This window comes from Diadema antillarum, unplaced genomic scaffold (genome assembly GCF_040938485.1).
Source record: "Diadema antillarum isolate AM-2024a unplaced genomic scaffold, OU_Dant_1.0 seq00000226_RagTag, whole genome shotgun sequence".
In the NCBI taxonomy this organism is placed as follows: Eukaryota; Metazoa; Echinodermata; class Echinoidea; order Diadematoida; family Diadematidae; genus Diadema; species Diadema antillarum.
The window spans coordinates 385,724-413,176 of NW_027271278.1; the positions used below are offsets into that span (position 1 = coordinate 385,724).

General features: G+C 38.6%; 1 protein-coding gene across 1 annotated transcript in view; it reads right to left on the reverse strand.

Annotated features, from left to right (window-relative positions):
• LOC139729221 (DNA mismatch repair protein Msh3-like) overlaps nucleotides 1-16,520 on the reverse strand; it is a 101,744-nt gene extending 85,224 nt beyond the window's left edge. Inside the window, 5 exon segments of the mRNA XM_071640151.1 lie at nucleotides 11,775-11,892; nucleotides 12,754-13,028; nucleotides 14,194-14,744; nucleotides 15,234-15,366; nucleotides 16,341-16,520. Of these exon segments, the coding sequence (XP_071496252.1) occupies nucleotides 11,775-11,892; nucleotides 12,754-13,028; nucleotides 14,194-14,744; nucleotides 15,234-15,366; nucleotides 16,341-16,520 (1,257 nt within the window).
• Nucleotides 16,521-27,453: the final 10,933 nt, after the last annotated feature.

The following is a 27,453-nucleotide window of genomic DNA, read 5'->3' on the forward strand; positions in this document are numbered from 1 at the left end:
AGATTATAGAAACTGTTCTGAAAAATGAAATGGTGTACAGAGGTACTGAGAATGAAAGGGTTATGAAAAGGGTACTGTAAATTGATTGGGTCTACAAAAGAGCTGGGAATGAGAGGGTTATAGAAACTGTTCTGCAGAAAGAAAGAGTGTACAGAGGTACCGAGAATGAAAGGGTTATGAAAAGTGTACCCTAATTTCAATGGGTCTAAGAAAGAGCTGGGAATAGAAGGGTTATTAAAAACCTGTTCTGCAAAATGAAAGGGTGTCGACAGCTAATGAGAATGAAAGGGTTATAGAAATAGTTCTGCAGAAAGAGAGGGTGTACAGACCTCCTGAGAATGAAAGGGTTATGAAAAGTGTACTGTAATTTCAATGGGTCTATGAAAGAGCTGGGAATGAGAGGGTTGTAGAAATTGTTCTGCAGAAAGAAAGGTGTATAGAGGTACTGAGAATGAAAGGGTCATGAAAAGTGTACCCTAATTTCAATGGGTCTATGAAAGAGCTGGGAATGAGAGGGTTATAGAAATTCTTCTCCAAAATGAAAGGGTGTAAAGAGTTAATGAGAATGAAAGGGTTATGAAGAGGATACTGTAATTTCAAGGGGTATACAAAAAGATGGGAAGGAATGGGCTATAGAAATTGTTCTGCAAAATGAAATGGTGTACAGAGGTACTGAGAATGAAAGGGTTGTCAAAAGGGTACTGTAAATTGATTGGGTCTACAAAAGAGCTCAGAATGAAAGGGTTATAGAAACTGTTCTGCAAAATGAAAGTGTATACAGAGGTATTGAGAACACAAGGGTTATTAAAAGGGTAGTGGAATTTGAATGGGAGAACAAAAGAGCTGGGAATAAAGGGGTAATAGAAACTGTTCTCCAAAAGGAAAGGGTGTACAGAGGTAATGAGAATGAAAGGGTTATCAAAAGGGGACTGTAACTTGAATGGGTATACAAAAGAGCTGGGAATGAAAGGGTTATAGAAACTGTTCTGCAAACTGAAAGGATGTGCTGAGGTACGGTACTGAGAATAAAAGGGTTATTAAAAGGGTAGTGTAATTTCAATGGGTGAATAAAAGAGCTGGGAATGAAAGGGTTATAGAAATTGTTCTGCAGAAAGAGAGGATGTACAGAGGTACTGAGAATGAAAGGGTTATCAAAAGGGTACTGTAATTTGAATGGGTCTACAGAAAAGCTGGGAATAGAAGGGCTATTAAAAACTGTTCTGCAAAATGAAAGGGTGTTGACAGCTAATGAGAATGAAAGGGTTATGAAGAGGGTAATGTGATTTCAATGGGTATACAAAAAGGTAGGAAGGAATGGGTTATAGAAACTGTTCTGAAAAATGAAATGGTGTACAGAGGTACTGAGAATGAAAGGGTTATGAAAAGTGTACTGTAATTTCAATGGGTCTATGAAAGAGCTGGGAATGAGAGGGTTATAGAAATTGTTCTGCAGAAAGAAAGGGTGTACAGAGGTACCGAGAATGAAAGGGTCATGAAAAGTGTACCGTAATTTCAATGGGTCTATGAAAGAGCTGGGAATGAGAGGGTTATAGAAATTCTTCTGCAAAATGAAAGGGTGTAAAGAGTTAATGAGAATGAAAAGGTTATGAAGAGGATACTGTAATTTCAAGGGGTATACAAAAAGATGGGAAGGAATGGGCTATAGAAATTGTTCTGCAAAATGAAATGGTGTACAGAGGTACTGAGAATGAAAGGGTTGTCAAAAGGGTACTGTAAATTGATTGGGTCTACAAAAGAGCTCAGAATGAAAGGGTTATAGAAACTGTTCTGCAAAATGAAAGTGTATACAGAGGTATTGAGAACACAAGGGTTATTAAAAGGGTAGTGGAATTTGAATGGGTGAACAAAAGAGCTGGGAATAAAGGGGTAATAGAAACTGTTCTCCAAAAGGAAAGGGTGTACAGAGGTAATGAGAATGAAAGGGTTATCAAAAGGGGACTGTAACTTGAATGGGTATACAAAAGAGCTGGGAATGAAAGGGCTATAGAAACTGTTCTGCAAACTGAAAGGATGTGCTGAGGTACGGTACTGAGAATAAAAGGGTTATTAAAAGGGTAGTGTAATTTCAATGGGTGAATAAAAGAGCTGGGAACGAAAGGGTTATAGAAATTGTTCTGCAGAAAGAGAGGATGTACAGAGGTACTGAGAATGAAAGGGTTATCAAAAGGGTACTGTAATTTGAATGGGTCTACAGAAAAGCTGGGAATAGAAGGGCTATTAAAAACTGTTCTGCAAAATGAAAGGGTGTTGACAGCTAATGAGAATGAAAGGGTTATGAAGAGGGTAATGTGATTTCAATGGGTATACAAAAAGGTAGGAAGGAATGGGTTATAGAAACTGTTCTGAAAAATGAAATGGTGTACAGAGGTACTGAGAATGAAAGGGTTATGAAAAGTGTACTGTAATTTCAATGGGTCTATGAAAGAGCTGGGAATGAGAGGGTTATAGAAATTGTTCTGCATAAAGAAAGGGTGTACAGAGGTACCGAGAATGAAAGGGTCATGAAAAGTGTACCGTAATTTCAATGGGTCTATGAAAGAGCTGGGAATGAGAGGGTTATAGAAATTCTTCTGCAAAATGAAAGGGTGTAAAGAGTTAATGAGAATGAAAGGGTTATGAAGAGGATACTGTAATTTCAAGGGGTATACAAAAAGATGGGAAGGAATGGGCTATAGAAATTGTTCTGCAAAATGAAATGGTGTACAGAGGTACTGAGAATGAAAGGGTTGTCAAAAGGGTACTGTAAATTGATTGGGTCTACAAAAGAGCTCAGAATGAAAGGGTTATAGAAACTGTTCTGCAAAATGAAAGTGTATACAGAGGTATTGAGAACACAAGGGTTATTAAAAGGGTAGTGGAATTTGAATGGGTGAACAAAAGAGCTGGGAATAAAGGGGTAATAGAAACTGTTCTCCAAAAGGAAAGGGTGTACAGAGGTAATGAGAATGAAAGGGTTATCAAAAGGGGACTGTAACTTGAATGGGTATACAAAAGAGCTGGGAATGAAAGGGCTATAGAAACTGTTCTGCAAACTGAAAGGATGTGCTGAGGTATGGTACTGAGAATAAAAGGGTTATTAAAAGGGTAGTGTAATTTAAATGGGTGAATAAAAGAGCTGGGAATAAAAGGGTTATAGAAACTGTTCTTCTAAAGGAAAGGGTGTACAGAGGTAATGAGAATGAAAGGGTTATCAAAAGGGGACTGTAACTTGAATGGGTATAATAAAGAGCTGAATATGAAAGGGTTATAGAAACTGTTCTGCAAAATGAAAGGGTGTACAGAGGTAATGAGAATGAAAGGGTTATCAAAAGGGGACTGTAACTTGAATGGGTATACAAAAGAGCTGGGAATGAAAGGGTTATAGAAACTGTTCTGCAAACTGAAAGGATGTGCTGAGGTACGGTACTGAGAATAAAAGGGTTATTAAAAGGGTAGTGTAATTTCAATGGGTGAATAAAAGAGCTGGGAATAAAAGGGTTATAGAAACTGTTCTCCTAAAGGAAAGGGTGTACAGAGGTAATGAGAATGAAAGGGTTATCAAAAGGGGACTGTAACTTGAATGGGTATAATAAAGAGCTGAGAATGAAAGGGTTATAGAAATTATTCTGCAGAAAGAAAGGGTGTACAGAGGTACCGAGAATGAAAGGGTTATGAAAAGTGTACTGTAATTTCAATGGGTCTAAAAAAGAGCTGGGAATACAAGGGTTATTAACAAACTGTTCTGCAAAATGAAAAGGTGTGGACAGCTAATGAGACTGAAAGGGTTATGAAGAGGGTAATGTGATTTCAATGGGTATACAAAAAGGTAGGAAGGAATGGATTTTAGAAACTGTTCTGCAAAATGAAATGGTGTACAGAGGTACTGAGAATGAAAGGGTTATGAAAAGTGTACTGTAATTTCAATGGGTCTATGAATTCAATGGGTCTATGAAAGAGTTATAGAAATTGTTCTGCAGAAAGAAAGGGTGTACAGAGGTATCGAGAATGAAAGGGTTATGAAAAGTGTACTGTAATTTCAATGGGTCTAAAAAAGAGCTCAGAATGAAAGGGTTATAGAAACTGTTCTGCAAAATGAAAGTGTATACAGAGGTATTGAGAACACAAGGGTTATTAAAAGGGTAGTGGAATTTGAATGGGTGAACAAAAGAGCTGGGAATAAAGGGGTAATAGAAACTGTTCTCCAAAAGGAAAGGGTGTACAGAGGTAATGAGAATGAAAGGGTTATCAAAAGGGGACTGTAACTTGAATGGGTATACAAAAGAGCTGGGAATGAAAGGGTTATAGAAACTGTTCTGCAAACTGAAAGGATGTGCTGAGGTACGGTACTGAGAATAAAAGGGTTATTAAAAGGGTAGTGTAATTTCAATGGGTGAATAAAAGAGCTGGGAATGAAAGGGTTATAGAAATTGTTCTGCAGAAAGAGAGGATGTACAGAGGTACTGAGAATGAAAGGGTTATCAAAAGGGTACTGTAATTTGAATGGGTCTACAGAAAAGCTGGGAATAGAAGGGTTATTAAAAACTGTTCTGCAAAATGAAAGGGTGTTGACAGCTAATGAGAATGAAAGGGTTATGAAGAGGGTAATGTGATTTCAATGGGTATACAAAAAGGTAGGAAGGAATGGGTTATAGAAACTGTTCTGAAAAATGAAATGGTGTACAGAGGTACTGAGAATGAAAGGGTTATGAAAAGTGTACTGTAATTTCAATGGGTCTATGAAAGAGCTGGGAATGAGAGGGTTATAGAAATTGTTCTGCAGAAAGAAAGGGTGTACAGAGGTACCGAGAATGAAAGGGTCATGAAAAGTGTACCGTAATTTCAATGGGTCTATGAAAGAGCTGGGAATGAGAGGGTTATAGAAATTCTTCTGCAAAATGAAAGGGTGTAAAGAGTTAATGAGAATGAAAGGGTTATGAAGAGGATACTGTAATTTCAAGGGGTATACAAAAAGATGGGAAGGAATGGGCTATAGAAATTGTTCTGCAAAATGAAATGGTGTACAGAGGTACTGAGAATGAAAGGGTTGTCAAAAGGGTACTGTAAATTGATTGGGTCTACAAAAGAGCTCAGAATGAAAGGGTTATAGAAACTGTTCTGCAAAATGAAAGTGTATACAGAGGTATTGAGAACACAAGGGTTATTAAAAGGGTAGTGGAATTTGAATGGGTGAACAAAAGAGCTGGGAATAAAGGGGTAATAGAAACTGTTCTCCAAAAGGAAAGGGTGTACAGAGGTAATGAGAATGAAAGGGTTATCAAAAGGGGACTGTAACTTGAATGGTTATACAAAAGAGCTGGGAATGAAAGGGCTATAGAAACTGTTCTGCAAACTGAAAGGATGTGCTGAGGTATGGTACTGAGAATAAAAGGGTTATTAAAAGGGTAGTGTAATTTAAATGGGTGAATAAAAGAGCTGGGAATAAAAGGGTTATAGAAACTGTTCTTCTAAAGGAAAGGGTGTACAGAGGTAATGAGAATGAAAGGGTTATCAAAAGGGGACTGTAACTTGAATGGGTATAATTGTCACAGGAGAAATGTATTTGGTTTTTTGTTTCTATTTTATTAGAATATATACCAGTGAATAGAGTAGGAACAGTTGCCATTGCTGGTGTAGTATAAGTGCGTTGAAATGTGATGAAGCGCGATTTGTGTTGTAACAAAATGACGAGTGTGTTTTTTTTTTATAACCCACTGCAGAAAGCTGTGTGGGGAATGCGATGAGACAAAAGCGATGCGACAAAAGGGTGGAATTTCCACAGGTGCCAGATTCCGCGGGCGAGCCGTCCAGGGTTTCTATGTAGTACATTGTGTAGTTTTGTACATGATAGGGTAAGAATATTTTAAGTGTGTGACAGACTGAGCAGGGATGTGGTCGAAGGAGGAGTCGTAGCAGAACCTCGCCAGTTATTAATCCTTTTAAGCCAGTCTGGACCACTTGAAGCCAGGGTTCTTTTTCCTCTCCACGGAGAAGAATACTATCCATACAATCAGCAGTAAGTACTCTCGGTTATTTGTGTATTTCTTTGTTTTTTATATACAGGAACAATAATGATGTGACATGAAACGCATTATTTGTCATGTATGCCGTGTGATATTGAATATCACTAACGTGATGGTGAAAACAGTGTTATAACAACATGATATTATTGAAGTTAGGTATGAATAAGACTGATACATTGATGTGTACTGTTTAGAGTACATGTTACATCGTGCTATTATACGAAATTGAGTATTTAAGCATCAAGATTTATGTACAAAAAAGTCAGATGCCCGTAGTATGTAAGGTTTCGTAACACTGCTTTGATAATTTAGATGGCAACTGGGTTTCGGGACTTCGCCCCAAAGTCGGCAATGCCATTCCAGATGCGGTGAAGGTTGCTGTCAACTACGATACCGGCCAGTGGAAAACCAGTTCACTGGATGTGCTGAACGTTGGCAAAATTACGCTCTTCAATCCGCCTGTCGACACTTCTGTATGCTTTTTCGCGTCCAGCAACATTGGTGATGTACACTGACAATTGAACACTGGATATTTCATGTACGGTACTAGGAACAGTGGCCAAACAAGTTAACTGGCGATGTTATACGCCCGATTATATTTGAGTTGGCTCATCACGTTGCAATTTGGAGAGGAGTGAGATGTTCATTAGTGCCTATGATACACGTCAACAATATATATTTTTTTCATCATATATGGTGCGACCGTGAGGTGTTCTTTTTTTTGTGTGCGTGCATGACTGACAAGATAAAGGGATAAGAAGCCCGAATGATTATTAGCTCAGCAAGAGCTTGTTGAGTTTATGTCCCTTTCACGTGCACGCCTTCCTATGGCGAATATTGTGAGTGATGTACCTGGACGTTTGTTTGAGGAACCGTGTATAGTGAGCTCGAGCATTTGATGTTCCATTGTGATGCTCTTTTCGTAGCATTTGGAGAAGGTTGAGTGAATATATATATATTTTTGTTGTTCGATAACATAGATAACTTAGAAGTTAAACACTTAATGATATATCAGTAGGAGGGTATTTAGTCGCTTCATGTGTACCACTAGGACCATATAAGTGGGGGTGGTATATAGATGTTAATGGAGTAACGATTACCGGCCGTGTGTATAGTTACAATTATAATTTCTACCCCCCCCCCTCTTTTTGGAGGAAGTGTTACAAGTGTTATCGAATCGTGTAAAACATGAGTATACTAGCCCATGTTAGTTAGCTAGGTCCCATACTCGCCCTAAGTGAAAGGTGAGTTGCAGAAGTGGTGTAACAACGTACTGCAACAGTTGTAACAGTAGTAAGGGCGACGGAGTGGTTATTGATGTAAAGATATCACGGCAGGTTCATATCAGGAACCTGAGATATCCCATAAGGTACTTGTGTATGGATTTGAGTATCAAAATTCGTGTACACGAATGTGCAACTCAGTTGTTGAGATATACGTTAACGATATTTTGAAGTTGTGAAGTCCTGAGGGTTGTTGTGTTCGAATAAACACTACAGATTGGTTGAGATACTAGATCAGTAAGTGGCATGTGTGATTATATCCGACTCTGGTTTAACCCATGTGACAATAATAAAGAGCTGAATATGAAAGGGTTATAGAAACTGTTCTGCAAAATGAAAGTGTATACAGAGGTATTGAGAACACAAGGGTTATTTAAAGGGTAGTGGAATTTGAATGGGTGAATGAAAGAGCTGGGAATAAAAGGGTAATAGAAACTGTTCTGCAAAATGAAAGGGTGTACAGAGGTAATGAGAATGAAAGGGTTATCAAAAGGGGACTGTAACTTGAATGGGTATACAAAAGAGCTGGGAATGAAAGGGTTATAGAAACTGTTCTGCAAACTGAAAGGATGTGCTGAGGTACGGTACTGAGAATAAAAGGGTTATTAAAAGGGTAGTGTAATTTCAATGGGTGAATAAAAGAGCTGGGAATAAAAGGGTTATAGAAACTGTTCTCCTAAAGGAAAGGGTGTACAGAGGTAATGAGAATGAAAGGGTTATCAAAAGGGGACTGTAACTTGAATGGGTATAATAAAGAGCTGAGAATGAAAGGGTTATAGAAATTATTCTGCAGAAAGAAAGGGTGTACAGAGGTACCGAGAATGAAAGGGTTATGAAAAGTGTACTGTAATTTCAATGGGTCTAAAAAAGAGCTGGGAATACAAGGGTTATTAACAAACTGTTCTGCAAAATGAAAAGGTGTGGACAGCTAATGAGACTGAAAGGGTTATGAAGAGGGTAATGTGATTTCAATGGGTATACAAAAAGGTAGGAAGGAATGGATTTTAGAAACTGTTCTGCAAAATGAAATGGTGTACAGAGGTACTGAGAATGAAAGGGTTATGAAAAGTGTACTGTAATTTCAATGGGTCTATGAATTCAATGGGTCTATGAAAGAGTTATAGAAATTGTTCTGCAGAAAGAAAGGGTGTACAGAGGCATCGAGAATGAAAGGGTTATGAAAAGTGTACTGTAATTTCAATGGGTCTAAAAAAGAGCTGGGAATGAAAGGGTTATAGAAATTGTTCTGCAGAAAGAAAGGGTGTACAGAGGTACTAAGAATGAAAGGGTTATCAAAAGGGTACTGTAATATGAATGGGTCTACAGAAGAGCTGGGAATAGAAGGGTTATTAAAAATCTGTTCTGCAAAATGGAAGGGTGTCGACAGCTAATGAGGATTAAAGGGTTGTAGAAACTGTTCTGCAGAAAGAAAGGTGTATAGAGGTACTGAGAATGAAAGGGTTATGAAAAGTGTACCGTAATTTCAACGGGTCTATGAAAGAGCTGGGAATGAGAGGGTTATAGAAATTGTTCTGCAGAGAGAAAGAGCGTACAAAGGTACCGAGACTTAAAGGGTTATGAAAAGTGTACTGTAATTTGAATGCATCTATGGAAGAGTTCGGAATAAAAGGGTTATTGAAACTGTTCTGAAAAATGAAAGGGTGTGAAGAGTTAATGAGAATGAAAGGATTATGAAGAGGATACTGTAATTTCAAGGGGTATACAAAAAGATGGGAAGGAATGGGCTATAGAAGTTGTTCTGCAAAATGAAATGGTGTACAGAGGTACTGAGAATGAAAGGGTTATGAAAAGTGTACTGGAATTTCAATGGGTCTATGAAAGAGCTGGGAATGAAAGGGATATAGAAATTGTTCTGCAAAATGAAATGGTGTACAGAGGTACGAAGAATGGGAGGGTTATAAAAAGGATACTTTATTTTGAATTGGTCTGTGAAAGAGCTGGGAATGAAAGCGTTATAGAAACTGTTCTGCAAAATGAAAGGGGTGTGGAGAGGTAATGAGAATTAGAGGGTTATCAAAATGGTACTGCTACTTGAATGAAAGGGATAAAAGGAATATAAAAAGGGTACTTTAATTGGAATTGGTCTGTGAAATAGCTGGGAATGAAAGGGTTATAAAAATAATTCTGCAAATTGAAAGGGTGTGGAGACGTAGGCCTACTGAGAATGAAAGGGTTATGGAAATGATACTGTAATTTGAATTGATCTGTGAAAGAGCTGGGAATGAAAGGGTTATTGAAACTTTACTGCACAATGAAAGAGTGCTAAGAGGTTCTGAGAATGAAAGGGTTATCAAAAGGGCACTGTAATTTGAATGGGGATACAAAAGAGCTGAGAGTGAAAGGGTTATAGAAACTGTTCTGCAAAATGAAAGGGTGTACAGAGGAACTGAGAATGAAAGGGTTATCAAAAGGGTATTGTAGAATGAGAAGGGAACCAAAAGGGTACTGTAATTTGAATGGGTGTACAAAAGAGCTGGGAGTGAAAGGGTTATAGAAACTGTTCTGTAAAAAGGGTGTAGAGAGGTTCTGAGAATGAAAGAGTTATCAAAAGGGTACCGTTATTGAAATGGGGATACAAAAGAGCTTGGAGTGAAAGGGTTACAGAACTGTTCTGCAAAATAAAAGGGAGTACAGAGGCTCTGAGAATGAGAAGGGAACCAAAAGGGTACTGTAATTTGAATGGGTGTACAAAAGAGCTGGGAGTGGAAGGGTTATACAAACTGTTCTGTAAAATGAAAGGGTGTAGAGAGGTTCTGAGAATGAAAGGGTTATCAAAGGGGTACTGTAATTTAAATGGGGATACAAAAGAGCCAGGAGTGAAAGGGTTATAGAAACTGTTTTGTAAAATAAAAGGGTGTACAGAGGAACTGAGAATGAAAGGGTACTGTAATTTGAATAGGTGTACAAAAGAGCTTGGAGTGAAAGGGTTATAGAAACTCTTCTGTAATGTGGAGAGGTTCTGAGAATGGAAGGGCTTTCAAAAGGGTACTGTAATATGGGTGTACAAAAGAGCTTCATGGAGTGAAAGGGTTATAGACACTGTTCTGCAAAATAAAAGGGTGTACAGAGGCTCTGAGAATGAGAGGGTTACCGAAAGGGTACTGTAATTTGAATGGGTCTCAAAAGAGCTGGGAATGAAAGGGTAAATACAAAATGTTTGGCAAAATAAAAGAGTGTACAGAGGAACTGAGAATGAGAGGGTTAACAAAAGGGTACTATGATTTGAATGGGACTATAAAGGAGTTGGGAATGAAAGGGTTATAGAAATTGTTATGCAACATGAAAGAGTGCTAAGAGGTTCTGAGAATGAAAGGGTTATCAAAGGGTACTGTAATTTGAATGGGGATACAAAAGAGCTGGGAGTGAAAGGGTTATAGAAACTGTTCTGTAAAATGAAAGGGTGTAGAGAAGTTCTGATAATGAAAGGGTTATCAAAGGGGTACTGTTATTTAAATGGGGATACAAAAGAGCCAGGAGTGAAAGGGTTATAGAAACTGTTCTGTAAAATAAAAGGGTGTACAGAGGCTCTGAGAATGAGAGGGTTACCAAAAGGGTACTGTAATTTGAATGGGTCTCAAAAGAGCTGGGAATGAAAGGGTAAATACAAAATGTTTGGCAAAATAAAAGAGTGTACAGAGGCACTGAGAATGAGAGGGTTAACAAAAGCGTATTGTAATTTGAATGGGACTATAAAGGAGTTGGGAATGAAAGGGTTATAGAAATTGTTATGCAACATGAAAGAAAGCTAATAGGTTCTGAGAATGAGAGGGTTACCAAAAGGGTACTGTTATTTGAATGGGTGTACAAAAGAGCTTGGAATGAAAGGGTTATAGAACTGTTCTGCAAAATAAAAGGGTGTAGAGAGGTTCTGAGAATGAAAAGATTATCAAAAGGGTACTGTAATTTGAATGAAAGGACAAAAGAGCTGGGAGTGGAGGGGTTATAGAAACTGTTCTGTAAAATCAAAGTGTGTATACAGAGGCTCTGAGAATGAAAGGGTTATCAAAAGGGTACTGTAAGTTGAATGGGTGTACAAAAGAGCTGGGAGTGAAAGGGTTATAAAAACTGTTCTGTAAAATGAAAGGGTGTAAAGAGGTTCTGAGAATGAAAGGGTTATCAAAAGGGTACTGTAAGTTGAATGGGTGTACAAAAGAGCTGGGAGTGAAAGGGTTATAAAAACTGTTCTGTAAAATGAAAGGGTGTAAAGAGGTTCTGAGAATGAAAGGGTTATCAAAAGGGTACTGCAATTTGAATGGGTGTACAAAAGAGTTGGGGGTGAAAGGGTTATAGAAACTGTTCTGCAAAATGAAAGCGAGTGCTGATATACTGAGAACAAAAGGGTTACTAGTATCAAAAGGGTACTGAAATTTGAATGGGTTTTAGAAGAGCTGGGAATCATATACCATTCCTGCAGAATAGCAAAAGGCAAAATGCATCGCAATATTCTTACCACTAATCCAAACTTCACGCCATCAGATTTGGGACTCTTCACACCCTCTTTGGCCACTTCACACAGGCAGAGAAGATAGCTGGTGGGTGAGGACGAGAAGGCGGACTCCTCCAGCTCTCTGTCACAATCATGACTGGATGGCTCAAGATGTGGATGTTCGTTGTCAAGGCAACAAGTGATATACATACATATCAATGTATGTTCTTTGACACAAATATACAGGCCCCAGAGAATAAACTACACTGTCAGGTACATACATGTATTTCCTGTTTTTCATTGACTCATAAGCACGGCTATTGGAATGCAAAGTTGTCAGATGACAACTCCTCTCTTTCTTACTGAACTGTGGCATACTGCAAGAATACCCACTGAAGTATCTGTAAAATGTGCAGACTCAATACAATTCTACATGGACACTTTCACACACTAACAACACTGAGCATACTTTAGCAATTTTGTAAACACAAGCAGCCAGAGCTTTATATAAATCCTAGTAAAGAATGGCAAGCAATTGTGAGGGTCAAATCATTCAACTTGCCGGTAATAATAGATATCAAGTTTGCTTGTTTGTTTGTTTGTTTGTTTTTTCAGGGGATGGAAAATTTGTATGGTCCTTCTTGAACTACCTTGTTGCACTTGTTAACAACCCATGCAGGAGGGTCCTAATTCTACAGCAATACACTCGGGTTTCCATCAGGCAAGCCAATATCATAAGATTAAGATTAATGTTGTTCTTCACTTAAAAAAAAAAAATCTGAAACCCCTATTTTCTAATCAACACACAAAAAAAATATAATTAGCGCAGTCATATTACATTCACAAAGTATTAGTATGGGAAGATATGATCATGTACAGCTGTAGCTTTACACTTTATATCATATTCTTGTACATCTTCAAAAATAAGCCAAACCATGCTGCAAGAAAACAGGTCATTTCTTTAAACTGTGCACTGCACACACACACACACACACACACACACACATTTTGACATCTCCACAGTTAGGATCTTAAAAGGATATCTTCTCCGATTAGCGTGGATTTTGTGTAGAGGGCAGAAAGCTTCCTCTCAAACGGTTGACTTCTATTGTCTCCTGCCGCCTTCAGGGCTGCCGTCTCAGTCTGCTTGACCACGCCCACCTTGTATCCCTTGGCAACCAGCCTCCTGACATGCACAAAGAGGCGATGAGTCGGGATGCTTGCTGTCATGAAGTTACGATCGAGGTGGCAGTATATGTTCAGCTCCTTTGCTGCTATCTATAGAAAACAAGACACAGAATGACTGATAATAAACGAAACTTGAATCTCTTTGCATCATTGTTTTCTGTGGAGAAGTTATTTGGTATAATGAATCACAGGAAATATTCCTGTTTGATTCACAATGATCAGTGTCTTGAACCAATGTACCAAATACTGTTTCTAGGGTTAATATCAGTTATGATTACATTTATATGTTTTCACAACACAATACATTACACCTGTACAATTCAGAGTGACCCCAACAATTCATCACTTACCATATCATTAAAGGACAAGTTCACCTTCATCAACATAAGGACTGAGAGAATGCAACAATGTTAGTAGAACATATCAGTGAAAGTTTGAGGAAAATTGGACAATCGATGCAAAAGTTATGAATTTTTAAAATTTTTGTGTTGGAACCGCTGGATGAGGAGACTACTACAGCTTGTGAGTCATATGCGTACAACAGTATAAAGAAAATATAAAGAAAATTCAACATATTTTCACTTTTTTCACATAATAAAAGAGCACTTGATTTGGCTCTTTCTAAAGGCAGGGGGAATGATATTACCCATAACATTTGTCGGTAACGAGTCGGGGGAATGTGAACTTTTTTCATAAGATGAAATTTTGTGAAATTCTCTTTATATTTTCCTCATATTGTTGTACGCATGTGACATCTAAGTTATTCACACACTGCAGTAGTCTTCTCATCCAGCAGTTACTGCACAAAAACTTCAAAAATTCATAACTTTTGAACAGATTGTCCGATTTTCCTCAAACTTTCAATGATGTGTTCTACTAATATTGCTACATTCTCTCAATCCTTATGTTTATGAAGGTGAACTTGTCCTTTAATAACGTATGACAAGCAAGCTTTATGAATGAACCAGTTACACTGTGTTGACATGTACAAATATACCACTTCTTTTTTCTCTTGTAACATTTTGCTTTGTGATCATTTCATTGTAATCTGCTACCTTTATGGTCAGATCAACTGAGATTTTAAAAGTTAAACATAGCTGTTCTTGTGTATAGAGTTACAACTCACACTTGCATCTTGCCAGCAGCAAGAACATGATTTAAAAAAAGAAATGATAATAATAATAAAAGTACAGGAAGGAAGAGCAATGGTCCTCCATTTCTTCCCAAAATCTAATAGAAAGAATCATAGCATCACCTCTGCATCCTCCCCAAAGAACCGGTACCTGTAGCCACACTCAACAAACAGGACTGCATCTTGGTAGTTCTCTTTTATCTTCACAAACTGCTGCTCCAGTGGAGTGAGGGAGGACTTTGCTCCAGGGGCTCTCCCCCTTGCCCTAACACTCCCAATGCCTGGTCCCCCACTGGAGTGTTTGGAAGAACTGCTTGGCGGACTGCCAGTATCATAGTTGAATTTGTCCTTGAGTTCAGTCAGCTTGGCAGACTTCCTGCTCTGTGTTTGTCTGGAGTCGTCTCCATCAGTCCTGGTTTCTAGAGATAATACACTCTTTGAAACAATGCAGTCACTGGCTGGTTTGGATGGAACAGAAAAAGAGCTTGATGCTACTGCTGGTTCACTAACAGAGGGGGCTACCACAGGGTCATTGCAATTCTGATGCCTCGACTCTCCAGAAGACTCAGCATCTCCACATTCAAAGGAGTCAGGGCTAGCTTTTGACGAGCTAGGCAAACTGAACTTGTTGAGTTTTGCTAGTGTGCTTCCAGACAGTGACACTGGCTGGGACTCTGGAGAATGGAAAGACACAATAACCAAAAAGAGATGAGAAAGCTTTAAACAAATGAAATTTGCCACAATTAAATATTTAAACTCAGCTTTGACCACATTCCCTCTTTTCAATACTATGTCAATACATCTCAATCAGTCATTCCACATACAAGCTTCGTATTTCAAGTGTTATTGGCTTAGGTTCAAAAACAACTTGATAACTTTCAGTACATGAAGGTTAAATAGGCAAGACTTGTTATTTTCCCAATCTGTGCTATACATTGTACCGGAAAACCTACTACAGATGGCGTACATGCTAAAATATTTGCATCATGTCCAATGACTGTATGCGACTTTAAATCTTTTGTATCTTTACAGTATATTCCAATTCTCTTCTGGATTAATGAATGATGAAAAAAAAAGTGGTACATATAGCTATCATATGCAAGCACAGAATGTTGCGATGTATTCAATTAACCATCTATATTAGGCTGTGGGTATTCATGGACCTGAAATAGGCATAGACTCCACATGAATGGTTCCATCAAGACGAAGCTGCTTGGGAGGCTTTGGAGTAGAGTGCTCCTCATCCTTCTCCAACGGCCTTGGACGTTTCCCAAAGGGGGAGTTGACCACCAGGCTCTAAAAGAAGTGAAAGTTCCGCAAAAGTCATGCTTCAGTTCCATATGCATCCTGTCAACAGTAAACTACAGTAAAATTTGATTTGCTCCTGCAACTTAGTGCCAAAAATGATGTATTTCTACAACTTACAAGTCATAGGGTAAAGGTGCTCCAATACAAACACATTTAACCCATAGAGGACGAGTCCCCAGTACACTCGGGCAAGTGTCTATGGAAATGCATGTTAATTGTAGAAAAATCTGCCTGTCCTCAATTGGCTGATTATTCCCAAGCTGATGACAAGATATTCATTCAACCTTTGACATTCACATATCCCCGCTGTATCAAAAACATTTCATGATCACTGAAGTGTTTAAATGTAGTATAGTGCTATCTAATTGCTGTAGTGTAGTTGTACTGTAAAAGCGGATATTTTCGTGCGACTAATTTTTTCGTGCTCAGCCACGTAAGAAAAGTTTCGCATGTTTTTAATTCCATGGAATCAAGACATCAACTACCGGTACTGGAACATATGGCTTGCAAGCAAAAATTATTTGCATGCTTTTATTTTTGCACTAGCTTCTGGTTGCGCAAAATGCACGAAAATTTAAATACTAGTATAATTTACTGCGAAAATTTCCACTTTCCCAGTATGACTATGTCTGGGAGTTAATTTGTACCACGTCATAGTATGAGTACTGCAATGCCAGTGGTAGTGTCACTGATTACCATATTCCATAGATAGTGGTAGTATTAAATTTAAAGAGTAATTTATAGATTAGTAGTAATAGTATCACACGTAACCGTTTCAATTGTGTGTAGCTGCTAGTAGTTAGTATACAACTACTGTCTGATTTGATTACTGCAGTGGTAGCATCACCGCACTGATTATTACCAAGGTACATATAACGTTACTGTAAATAATTGATCTACACAATACTAGTACTGTACAATACGTAATACTGCAGTGGTTTTGAATAAACTCATGAACTCACATTCCGCTCTCTGACAGTGTCACCGTCTTCAGCTTTAGCAGCAGTTTTCTCCTGAGTAGATACGCCATCACGGACGGCTGACTTCGGTGAGAAAAAGCGGGAGAGAGTGGCTTGATGAGTCTTCTTTGCCGAGTTCGAAGAGGATATTTTATGAAGCTTTGCACAGTTCGGTTTCGGCATGATAACACCTGACTGTCCTGAGTGAATCTGAACTAGCCGTTAAAATTTACATCACTGACAGGTAGACCTAGCATTGCCTACCGGTAGAGTAGCATAGTGCATAGAGTGGTATGTTACTGTAAAGTGTACACTGTTAGAACTGAACACTGTCACTGTAGTGTAACCAGTCCAGTTACTGCTGAATTTATATGCAGGTCTATGTGACCTCTACAAAGTCCAGCCAATGCTACTGTACAAACATTATGTTTCAGTGCCAGCCCCAGTCCATATCATCGATCAGTCCCTGCTACTGCAATGAAACATTCACGAACTTTGCTCACACGAGACGAAATTACGGTGTCTTCTCGAACTCTGCTGCTGGCTTCCACGAGCCATGCACGCCGCCACACTTCGAGTAGATGTGCGTGCCGATGGCGGTGGCGCGACGGCCGCTAGCGCTGCGCAGGTGGCAGACGAGGTGGCCGCGAGCAGCTGTCTCATCAGATTCAAATACTAGTAAGCCAGCCAAGCGCGCACGCGCGCCGCTCATTTCCTGCTAGTGTGTGTTGGTGGCACATAGAGCTGTTTAATGCAGCTCTATGGTATGGCATGGTATTCATGGCATGTGGGCATCGTGGCGTGCCACGAAAAACTCGGCGGAGGCCCTACATTGTATTTTGGCTGCACTATAACATTATTGTAACCGAGGATTAAATTTTGTTTCACGTATTGTATTACTTGATTACAAGATAAACATTATAATAATAAACATTAAAAAAGAGGAAAAATGAGGTAGCAACCATATTTTGAAAATACGATTAGAAGTCCCCGGCTAGGTCACATTGCATGGTGATTATGCTTCCAACTGTAGCATCATTTTTTCTTAATTGCCCTGTTGTCAGGTGTATAATGCATAAGTGTAATGCAGTCCAAGCTACGAAACAGTTTGCCTGTTTCTATTGTGGTGTGTGTGCATGTGCGTGTGTGTGTATATATGTGTGGATACATACTTTTACATTTTATAAGAAAGAGCTTGCTATTGGGAGTTTTACATACGCAGGCCGGTGCCACGTTTTTAAATGGGGATGGGGGGGGGCAGTTTTTCTGGTGCCACTTTCGGATAAATAAATAAATAAATAAGGGAAAACAAAACAAAACAAAAACAAAAAGGGCCTCAGCGCAACTTTCTGCTTCCACTTCCGGGTTTCTTCAACTAACTATACTAGTAATATATAGCAAAGAAAGAAAAAAAAATACCCGCGGTAGCAAAAAACGACAACAACAATAAACTTTTGTTTTTGTTTTTTGTTTTTTCTGGTGCCACCTCCGGTATAAAAAAAAAAATCAAGCGGTTAGACCCTATGTATTTCCCATGTATCACCAAGTGCCTTTTCATAAAACTCTGCGGTTGGCTGATATAGGGCCTATAGGCCTACCTATTAAGGAGCAATATTCCATGTCGCAGACACAAGTCATGGAACCAGTCTCACGTAGGGCCTACATCTCAACACATTCGCATTACCTATTAATGTGGTTTCTCAATGATTAGGCCTATATTACAATAAGCCTTCACGGGCCCATATCTCCTTCTGTCAAAACAGTGTTATTGAAAAGGCAAATGAATTAAACCTCCCAATAGCAAATTATAGCTATGAACAGTTATAGGAAAGAACAGAACAGAACTGCACGCTAAGCCCAACATAAATTCTACCCCAAAAAATACTAACATATAGGGGAGAGCGGGGTGAGTTACTGAGTTGGCACGCGGGTCAGGTGGGACACTTTCTCTGAATCAAAAACTGTTCAACCAATCAGCGATTGGCTTATATCTACAATAAACCCCTAGCAACCATACATCACACTAAGAAAGCCATGCAGTTCGGCAAATTCTAAGTATGTATAAATTGCTATTGAAAACTTTCCCCAAAATATGATTTTTTTTTTTGAAATCAGATTAATTAAAGGGATGGTACAGTGGTGGAGATGAGAATTGGGCTTTTAAGTTTTTGCGAGATACCAAGAAAACACTTATGATGTAGGTCCTAGTACAGAGCATACCATTCTAAGAGGAATTCAAAGTGTATTTGATGAAAATCGGGTTTGGAATGACTGAAACATCCAAAAACAAAGTAAAACAAAGCGATCGTAATAAAGTGTGCACGGTCCCACACTTTATTAGAATCGCTCTTTTTTGGACATCTCAGCCATTTCAAAACCAATTTTCATCAACTAAATGTTGAATTCCTCATAGAATTACATGCTCTTTCATATTTCATAAGAGGTTTCTCATTATCTCACAAAAAAAAAAAAATTATAAACCTGAAATTAAGTCTCAACCAAAACTATACGATCCCTTTAACCTGTTGTCTTTGCATTCATGATTTTAAGGGCACCAAAAAGCTGGTGGTGAGCCTTATTGATATGCAACTAATATAACTTGTTTTTGACAAATGCCTGCATAGTTACTGAGCAGTCGTACATACCTATGTATATGCCATGTGAGGGACAGTTGAGACAACGTGTCCCATTTGTCCCTCATAACAGCATTACATGTAAAACAGTTCAGATTTTCAAACATCATGTTCAAACTTGTTTTGTTGAAATAAAGATCATTTTAAAGCATGTTTGACTGTTTTCATACCAATGTTTCATTACGCCTTCCAACTTTGACATTTCCGACATTCTTACAGGATGTCACACTTTACCAACACCGTCCCATTTTTCCCTTGCCGTTGTCCCACTTTACCCACGGGTGGGTCAACTTCTCCCCCAAAATAAGGTTTTTTCTTTTCATTAACTGCAGAAAATTGAGAACAGTGCCACCCCCAGTGTATAGCTCTTTATGTAACCTATACCATATGAACCTTCATGCAAGCCCCAAAGGAAATGTAATCATCTCTTCTATAAAAAGATAAGAAGAAAATCGGCGAACTCGAAATAATGTCCAACTTCTCCCCGCTCTCCCCTAGGCCTCTAACCCTCACCCTAATCCTAATCCTCACAATCTGTCATCAAACTAAACCACACCTCATAATCACAACTTAACTCCAACCAGAAGTCGTTGGAGAAACAGACCGGAGCAACGAGCAATTTGTCTCATGAGCAAATAATGTCGTGTCACCGAACAGACCATGATGGTGTGATGGATCATATATCTATACACCCTCGATGTTTTCTGTATAAGTCTCTCTTACTAGCATTCAGGCCTACTATATTGCTGCCTAAGTTTCTTGAAGGTTCACATTTATAAAATGATCAACTTCATCGTAGGGGATTGTTTAGATAACGTGATGAATGTCTTCTCCCTGTCGACGGGAAAAGCGCCCTCTAAAGCCCGAGTGCGAGACTACTCATCAGCATTTCTCAAGCACAGAATCAGGAGGATGCGTAACTTTTCGCGTCTGTAGAATATATTGACACAAATCTCGTTTTCCTTATTTTAGGCCCTGCTATAATATGTACATCAAGAACACCATGTTTCTCAGCATGCTGCAGCTTTCTTTGTAAGTAGGCTAGACAAAAAAAAAAAAAAAAAAAAAACCACGGTAAACTATCTACGTTGCAGGGAACGCTGAGATCCTCTTGATGATGGTATAGTTATAAAAAATCAACACTCTAAAAACATCCGGGTCAGTTTGACCCGGGAAAGGGTCTGTTGGGGCCACACTCCGTTCCGGGTCAGAAATGACATGGAATGGGGTCAGATATGACCACATTCAGAGTCATGAATTGGGTCAGGGTGACCCCATTCCGGGTCTTATGACCAAATTCCAAGTCATTTTTGACGAGGAAAGGAGTGTGACCCCTGCGGACCCTTTTCCGGGTCAGTTCTGACCCGGATGTTTTTAGAGTTTAATGCTAATGAATGCTAATAATGTTGTCTAGGCCCTACAGGCATCATTCTTATACCTACTTAGGGTAGGCCTACATATCCATATCACTACTATCATCATCGTTATTGTTACTATCATCACCATCATCTATGCTATAGTTGCATCTTTATCTCATCATATACATGCGCACCTTCTTTATAATCATAATATTCGCATATTCGATGGAATATAGTGTCATCTTCAAACCTCACAACTCCCTGTCGTATTAGTTGAACTAAAAACCTGAAAGGGAAGCTTTAGTGGTGATTAAATCGAGAGGGCCAAGTCGTCAATACGCCGGTAATTAATACGAAAGAGGCAGCGGTGTTCTCGAAGTGATAAGTATATAGGACCTACAGCTAAAATTGTGAATTATTACGATAAGAGACAAAGGAGACCGAATATGAAAAAAGAAAATAATACAATTTTTCTCTTTTTAAGCTTAGAGAGTGAGTGTGCAGAAAAAATAAAGCTACAAAAATTAAGGCTGCTGAGGTTTGTTTTGTTTTGTAACTCTTCTTGTCATGAACATACAAGAAGAAAACTAGAAAACATACTGTCTAATCTTAAAGGAACGAATGTTATACATCCTGATTGGTGCATTTTGAGCAAGGAATTACCCACATGAACAGTGCACGTTTAGCTCTTGTCAAATTAGTATTCCTCATTCCTATAATTTTTCCCAATTTCTTTCAGTGATGGGGGCAGGATAGTCTGCAAGGAAAGTTACATTGTGGGAGATTTCTGTCGCTTTGGCCATTGTTTAACTGCTATGCTATTTATTGTCTTTCATAATGACATGGAAATTTATATGATAGTACAAAACCTGACACATTATTAACCTGTTTAAACCAGCTTTTTAATTATAGACCTATTAAAAAGGAATGTAAGGAGTGTTGGATATGAAGCATTATTTCCCGAAATGTTCTGAATGTAATTATGCATAAGTGAAAAAAAAATGTGAGAAACGCATAATCAATTCTATCCATTGAGTTAAGCTATTTTACAGCAGCTGATAGGGCCTACGTTCTTGTAATGAGTATCTGACCATGTCTGAAACAGAAGCAGTAACCGCCGTGTAATCCACTCTCAAGCTTCTCACGCACGCAACACTTGTCTCGCTGTGTCGTTGTCACTACGGCTGGTGTTACAGTCATGTATAGTTGACACTGACGAAGCCCTTGAGCAGTCCTCATACTCAAATAACAGGAGCTAACAGGTGCACGTTTTACTAATACCAAAAGTCATTACATCCAATATGTATTACAATCTGAATGTGTTAAACTAGCACTATCTCTCTAGAACATAAACTTGTGTTGGACGACTAAAGCTGCACTGTTAAGGTCGACCAACTTTGAAAGATTTAAGAGTCAATCAGTGAAAAAAAACGTCCTTCTTTCCCCAGTTTGCCAATACAGAATATTGTTATACCCCCGCCACATATAGTGTGAAGGGGGTATATAGGAATCACCGCGATGTTGGTCGGGCGATCGGTCGGTCGGTCGGTCGGTCGGTCGGTCGGTCGGTCGGTTTTTTGCAAAATCTTGCGTCGCGAACTCCTCCTACAGTTTTGAAGCAATTTAAATGAAACTTAGGGTAAATGATGATATTGAGGTATGGATGTGCAAGACATGCTTTTTGTGTTTGTCGGACAATGCGTTGCCATGGTAACCATAATTTTACCAAAACTTCCATAGTAACTTCCATAGTATTTAAGCAATCAATTTTAAAATTGGTATCTATGATGATCTATAGGTGTAGTTATGCAAGACACTCTTTGTGTTTGTACTTGACAAAGTGTTGCCATGGTAACCGCATGTTTTCTTCGAAATCTTGTGGAGTGAACAACTTCCACAGTTTTGAAGCAATTGAAATCAAATTTGGTAGGCATTATGACCTTGAGGCATAGATGTGGAACACATAATTTTTGTGTTTGTCGGAAAAAGCGTTGCCATGGTAACCATAATTTTACCAAAACCTTGTGGATTGAATAACTTCCACATCATTCAAGCAATTAAGGTCAAATTTAGTATGTACTGTATGATGATCGGGAGGTGTAGTTATATGCAAGACGCTAATGTGTTAATATAAGAAAAATGTATTGCCATGGTAATCACTCATTTTTGTATCAAATTGAACCATTTAATCTATGAAGGTGAAATTTGGTGTGTATGATACTTTTGCAAAATGTCCTTTGTATTTGTATTGGACAATGCGTCGCCATGGTAACCGCATGTTTTTTTTTTTTTAATCCTGTGGAGTGAACTTCTTCCACAGTTTTCAAGCAATTGAAACCAAATTTGGTAGGCATTATGGCCCTGAGGTATGGATGTGGAACACATAATCTTTGTGTTTCTCACACAAACCGTTGCCATGGTAACCACAATTTTACCAAAACCTTGCAGATCGAATAACATTTCCACCATTCAAGCAATTAAAGTAAAATTTAGTATGTATCATGATCTAGAAGTGTAGTTTTGCAAGACACCAATGTGTTAGTTTAAGGAAAATGTGTTGCCATGGTAACCACTCATTTCTGTATCAAAATAAACCATTCAAGCTATGAAGGTCAAATTTGGTGTGTATGATGGTCTTTAAGTGTAGTGATGCTGATGGGGAAAAGCATGTTTCCATTTGCTGTAAGTTTTATACTCAGTGTCAACTCTGTAATTGTACAGTAAACTAAAATTATTCTGTTTCCAATTCGACAAGTGCACAAACTTGGTATTAACGTCATTGCCCTCATGACATCACATACTATAAAGCAACACTAGGGGCGGGGTATTAATCACCTTCAGTGATAATTCTATAGTTGACTATAATTTCATTATTCTGATGCCACGTTCAGACTGCGTGATATTTTATATCTTTCAATGTTCTTGTGTGTGTGTGTGTGTGTGTGTGTGTGCGCGCGTGGATGTGTGTATTTGGATGTGTGTGGATGTGGGTGTATGTGTGTGTGTGTGTGTGTGTGTGTGTGAGTGTTTGTATTCCTTTGTGTAACGGATGACGTATGGTAGGAACATACAAAATCAAAATGCAGATTGTGCATGCATGATGATGTGGCTGCTTTAGAAACGCCAGTATGAAGCGCCATGTAAATGCAATTATTATCATTATTATCAGTATTGGGCGTACAGTATCGCAGCTGATTGACAAATTGCCCTACATTGACGTAATAACTACACCCTAATCAGTGTTTGGTAGAAGGCATGATAACAAAAACAAATCAAAATCACGGGCATATACTCGGGCGGGATTCGAATCTACGTCCTCCTTATGCGACTCGCCGCAAGAATTCCACTAATGGGAGGGCGCAGTATAACCTATTATATAAAGCACATACAGTGTATCAAACAAATTATCAAATCATTAACATTTTTCGTCGGGAACAAGTTAGTGTCGATGGCTCAGCGCGAACAACACTACAGTTCTGGCAATAGTATAATACGCTTTGTGGTTTATACTTGGCATGGAGGAAACAGGCTGAATATCCTCACACTGATCGCCAAATTTAGATATAAAGAAGATAGGAATTATTGTACATGTATCGCCATCCCAGTCCAAGTTTACTTTAAGGTGTAAACGTGTCTTTTATAGTAAGCCACCTATATACGGAATCACAGCAATCCACTTCGGGCAATACTTTTTGTATCTTGTTATTTCGTATTGTACCTTCGATCATTGAGCCCGATGACGCGTTATAATGACATTTGGCGAAAGTTAAATGCAGGCAGAATTTACACATTATAAAACAACTACCCCGAATGAAAGAACGGATGTTCCCAGGCCTATACATGAATACCGGTAATCATGCGCGTAATAACCCCGTCAATATGTACCATATTTCCTATCCCACTCTGATAGAACTCTTTTATAGTAAATGTAATCATGAATCATTACAGTATCTCTGGGTGGTTTTTTTCTCTCTTCACGGTGTTTGTGTTATGTTTATGCGCATTGCCTGTCTTTGTATTCGTTATTATGTCTGTTTTCTGTGCTGTCTTGTTTAGAGAAAAGGAGCGTATCCTTGGCTTGACTTTTCATATTTCATAACTGATTATTGAATTGAAAAGATTACAGCAACAAACACACATTATTGCTCATCCATGTTGTATGCAGCAGATGTCATTGCTAATTAAAGATATGTCGGAACTTTTCCGCCATGATTTAAATGACATATATATATATATATATGTTCGCTTTTTGCGTACATTTTTTTTTTTGTTTCGGCTTAGATTGTTCCTTGCAGATTATGATATTAGGTAATCACTTATTGCCGATAGGTGGAAATCTCGTCGATCACTCTCTGGTATGGGCGAGCTTACTCAAAGACTTCCTTCAACACCACCACACAGGTTAGTACCACGAAGGATTTGAATAATAAGAGTGTAATGTATTCCACATTTTAGATGTTATTAGGATTTCTCGGGAAGTACAGTAAACAAAAAAGTTACCTTGAAATCAGGCCATAATCATCTAGATTCTGTTTCCAATACCATGCGATTTCTTTTGAGATTGTTGTAAAGTTGCCATGATGTTAATCGATCAGGGGAGTAATGAAAAACTCGATTGAATGCATTAACTTGGTTGTCCCAAGCAGAACTAAGACATTATTTGCAATAAAGATAGGCTTCTTCGGAATATCGTCTTTCAGTTATCACGTTATCATGAAAGAGATCGAACACAGGTTAGAATTTTAAGTACATTTTCGCTGACAAAATACAGGCATACTGTTACGGCAATATACAGTACTGGTTTTTGAACGCACCGACAGCAACGTTGAGGTTCTGATCTATATAGCATAATAGATATGAAAACACACACAGACTCACACAAACACACACACACACACACACACACACACACACACACACACACACACACACACACACACAAACAAACAACTTTTATTTATGGCAATTTGCTTCTGATTTTTTACTCAAACACATGACACATGACGCATTTTGAAGACAATCCAAATATTTACAAGCGCCGAGACGTATAAAGAGTCATTAAAGCTCCACACTTAACAACAAAATGATAATTCTAAGCAACAAGATATGACGTCATTTCAAAGAAAGAGGAAAATAATTTCTCGTGACATTTTTCATGATTACGTGGTGGCATTCATATCGCATTATAGGATCTGTAAATTTCCGTCGTTAATGACCGAGCTTCTGGCCTTATTGTGCGATGTGATATAATTATTCGCTCTTTAACGTCTGTGTAGGTGTACGTTTGGCTGGGATGTGTGTATTGTGGCAGGAACTCTTGGCATATACACTGAGATTGTCTTAGTCAAGGAAAGACGATCTAGGCAACTCTGAGCAACCAAACATTTCTGGGTGTAGAATACGTTGTAAATGATAACAAGAAATGGATGTTTTTATAGGAATATCACTATCCAAGAGAGAAATTGACAATGTATGAAATAACAAAAATTCACCGACATGATAACATCGTTTATCAATTCAAAACTCTTTGTACCTTGATTACGTTATGTACTGTAGAGACAGACTTTAGCTTGAATATATATTATAGTGACATCATTAATTTTATTACATGGTTATTAGTCGTTGCTTGTGCAGCTGTTGAGTGGAAACATAACACGATGTCAAAGTGTTGCGTGCTTTTAAGCTTCGATGCAACAGCTTGATAGTAAAGCACATAGTTAGTGGTTTACAAGTAAGAGCAAAGATTAGCAGAGTCAAGGTAATATCTGGCAGTGTTTAATCATGCCTTAAAAATCAATGAAGTAACACTTGTAGCAATGATGCCACATAGAATTGGGTAAAGAGGACATTGGGAGATTTGAAAGGGAAGTCTCGGCTTGTTCGTCCCCCTCCATGTCATCCACCCTCTTCTATCTCATTCACCCTATCCCTCCATTCTAGTCACCCTCAACCATGGGGTCTACCCTCTTTCATCTCATCTAGGCCTATTCTCAGCCATCACATTCACCCTTCTTCATTTTATTCCCTTACTTCACATCATATACACTCTTCCGATCCGCCCATCCTTCTCAACCATTCCCTCCATCTCATCCACTTTCGTGCTCCTTCATCTCATCCACCCTCCTCCATCATCTCATCAACCCCTGCATCCAGTCACCCTCCACCACTCGATCCACCCTCTGTCATCTCATCTAGACATACCCTCATCCCTCCTTCAGCTCATTCACCCTCCTCCGCATTACCCTCTCCTCCAATGCACCTATCCTTCTCATCCACCTCCTCCATCTCATCCACTTCATGCTCCTTCATGTCATTCACCCTCTTCCATCTCATTCAGGGTGTTTAACCCGGTGAAGTGGTCCCGCCTTACGTCCAACTGGACCCCATGGAAGACCAGCTATTGCAGCTGAATATGGGCTGTCCAGCCCTCTTCTCATATGGAAATGAAGCAAACAAACAAACCCCTCCGTCCCATTCACCCCTTGATTTCATCAACTCCTCGATCTCATCCACCCCTTCAATCTCACGGAGGAGTTCCAGTCGAGTTAGTCTGAGAATAAAAAGTAAAATCTTACCAAAATTTTATCAAAATCGGATAAACATTTGGGAAGTTATGATATTGTCAAGTTTCACTAATAGATTATTTCTGCTTCACTCGTACAGCTGATATGAATAATAATTATGCAAATGAGGGAGCTGATGGTGTCGTCACCTCATTATTTTCCATTGATCGTGTACAAAAGCAAAAAATGACGAAAATTAAATGTCCTTATTAAGTGTCACACATGATGTTATTCCTGGTAGAATAACTTCAGAATAACGATCAGTTAGATATATCAGGATTTGAGACTAGTTGCGTTTGAATGAAAAATTTGAAATTTCAAAATTTTACGTGCAAACTTTATGGCAAGTTGTGAGAAGATGACATCAACACGTCGCTATTTGCATATTCTTATGCACTGTTCAAGAACTGTTTCTTGAAAAAAAATTAGCGAAATTTCAAAAATGTCATAACTTCAGTATTTTTCATCCGATTTTAATCAAATTTTCATGGTTGTGCTAAGAAAATTTTATTCCTTCTTTTCAGAGTAACTTTCATCTGCACTGGAATTCCCCTTTAAGCCA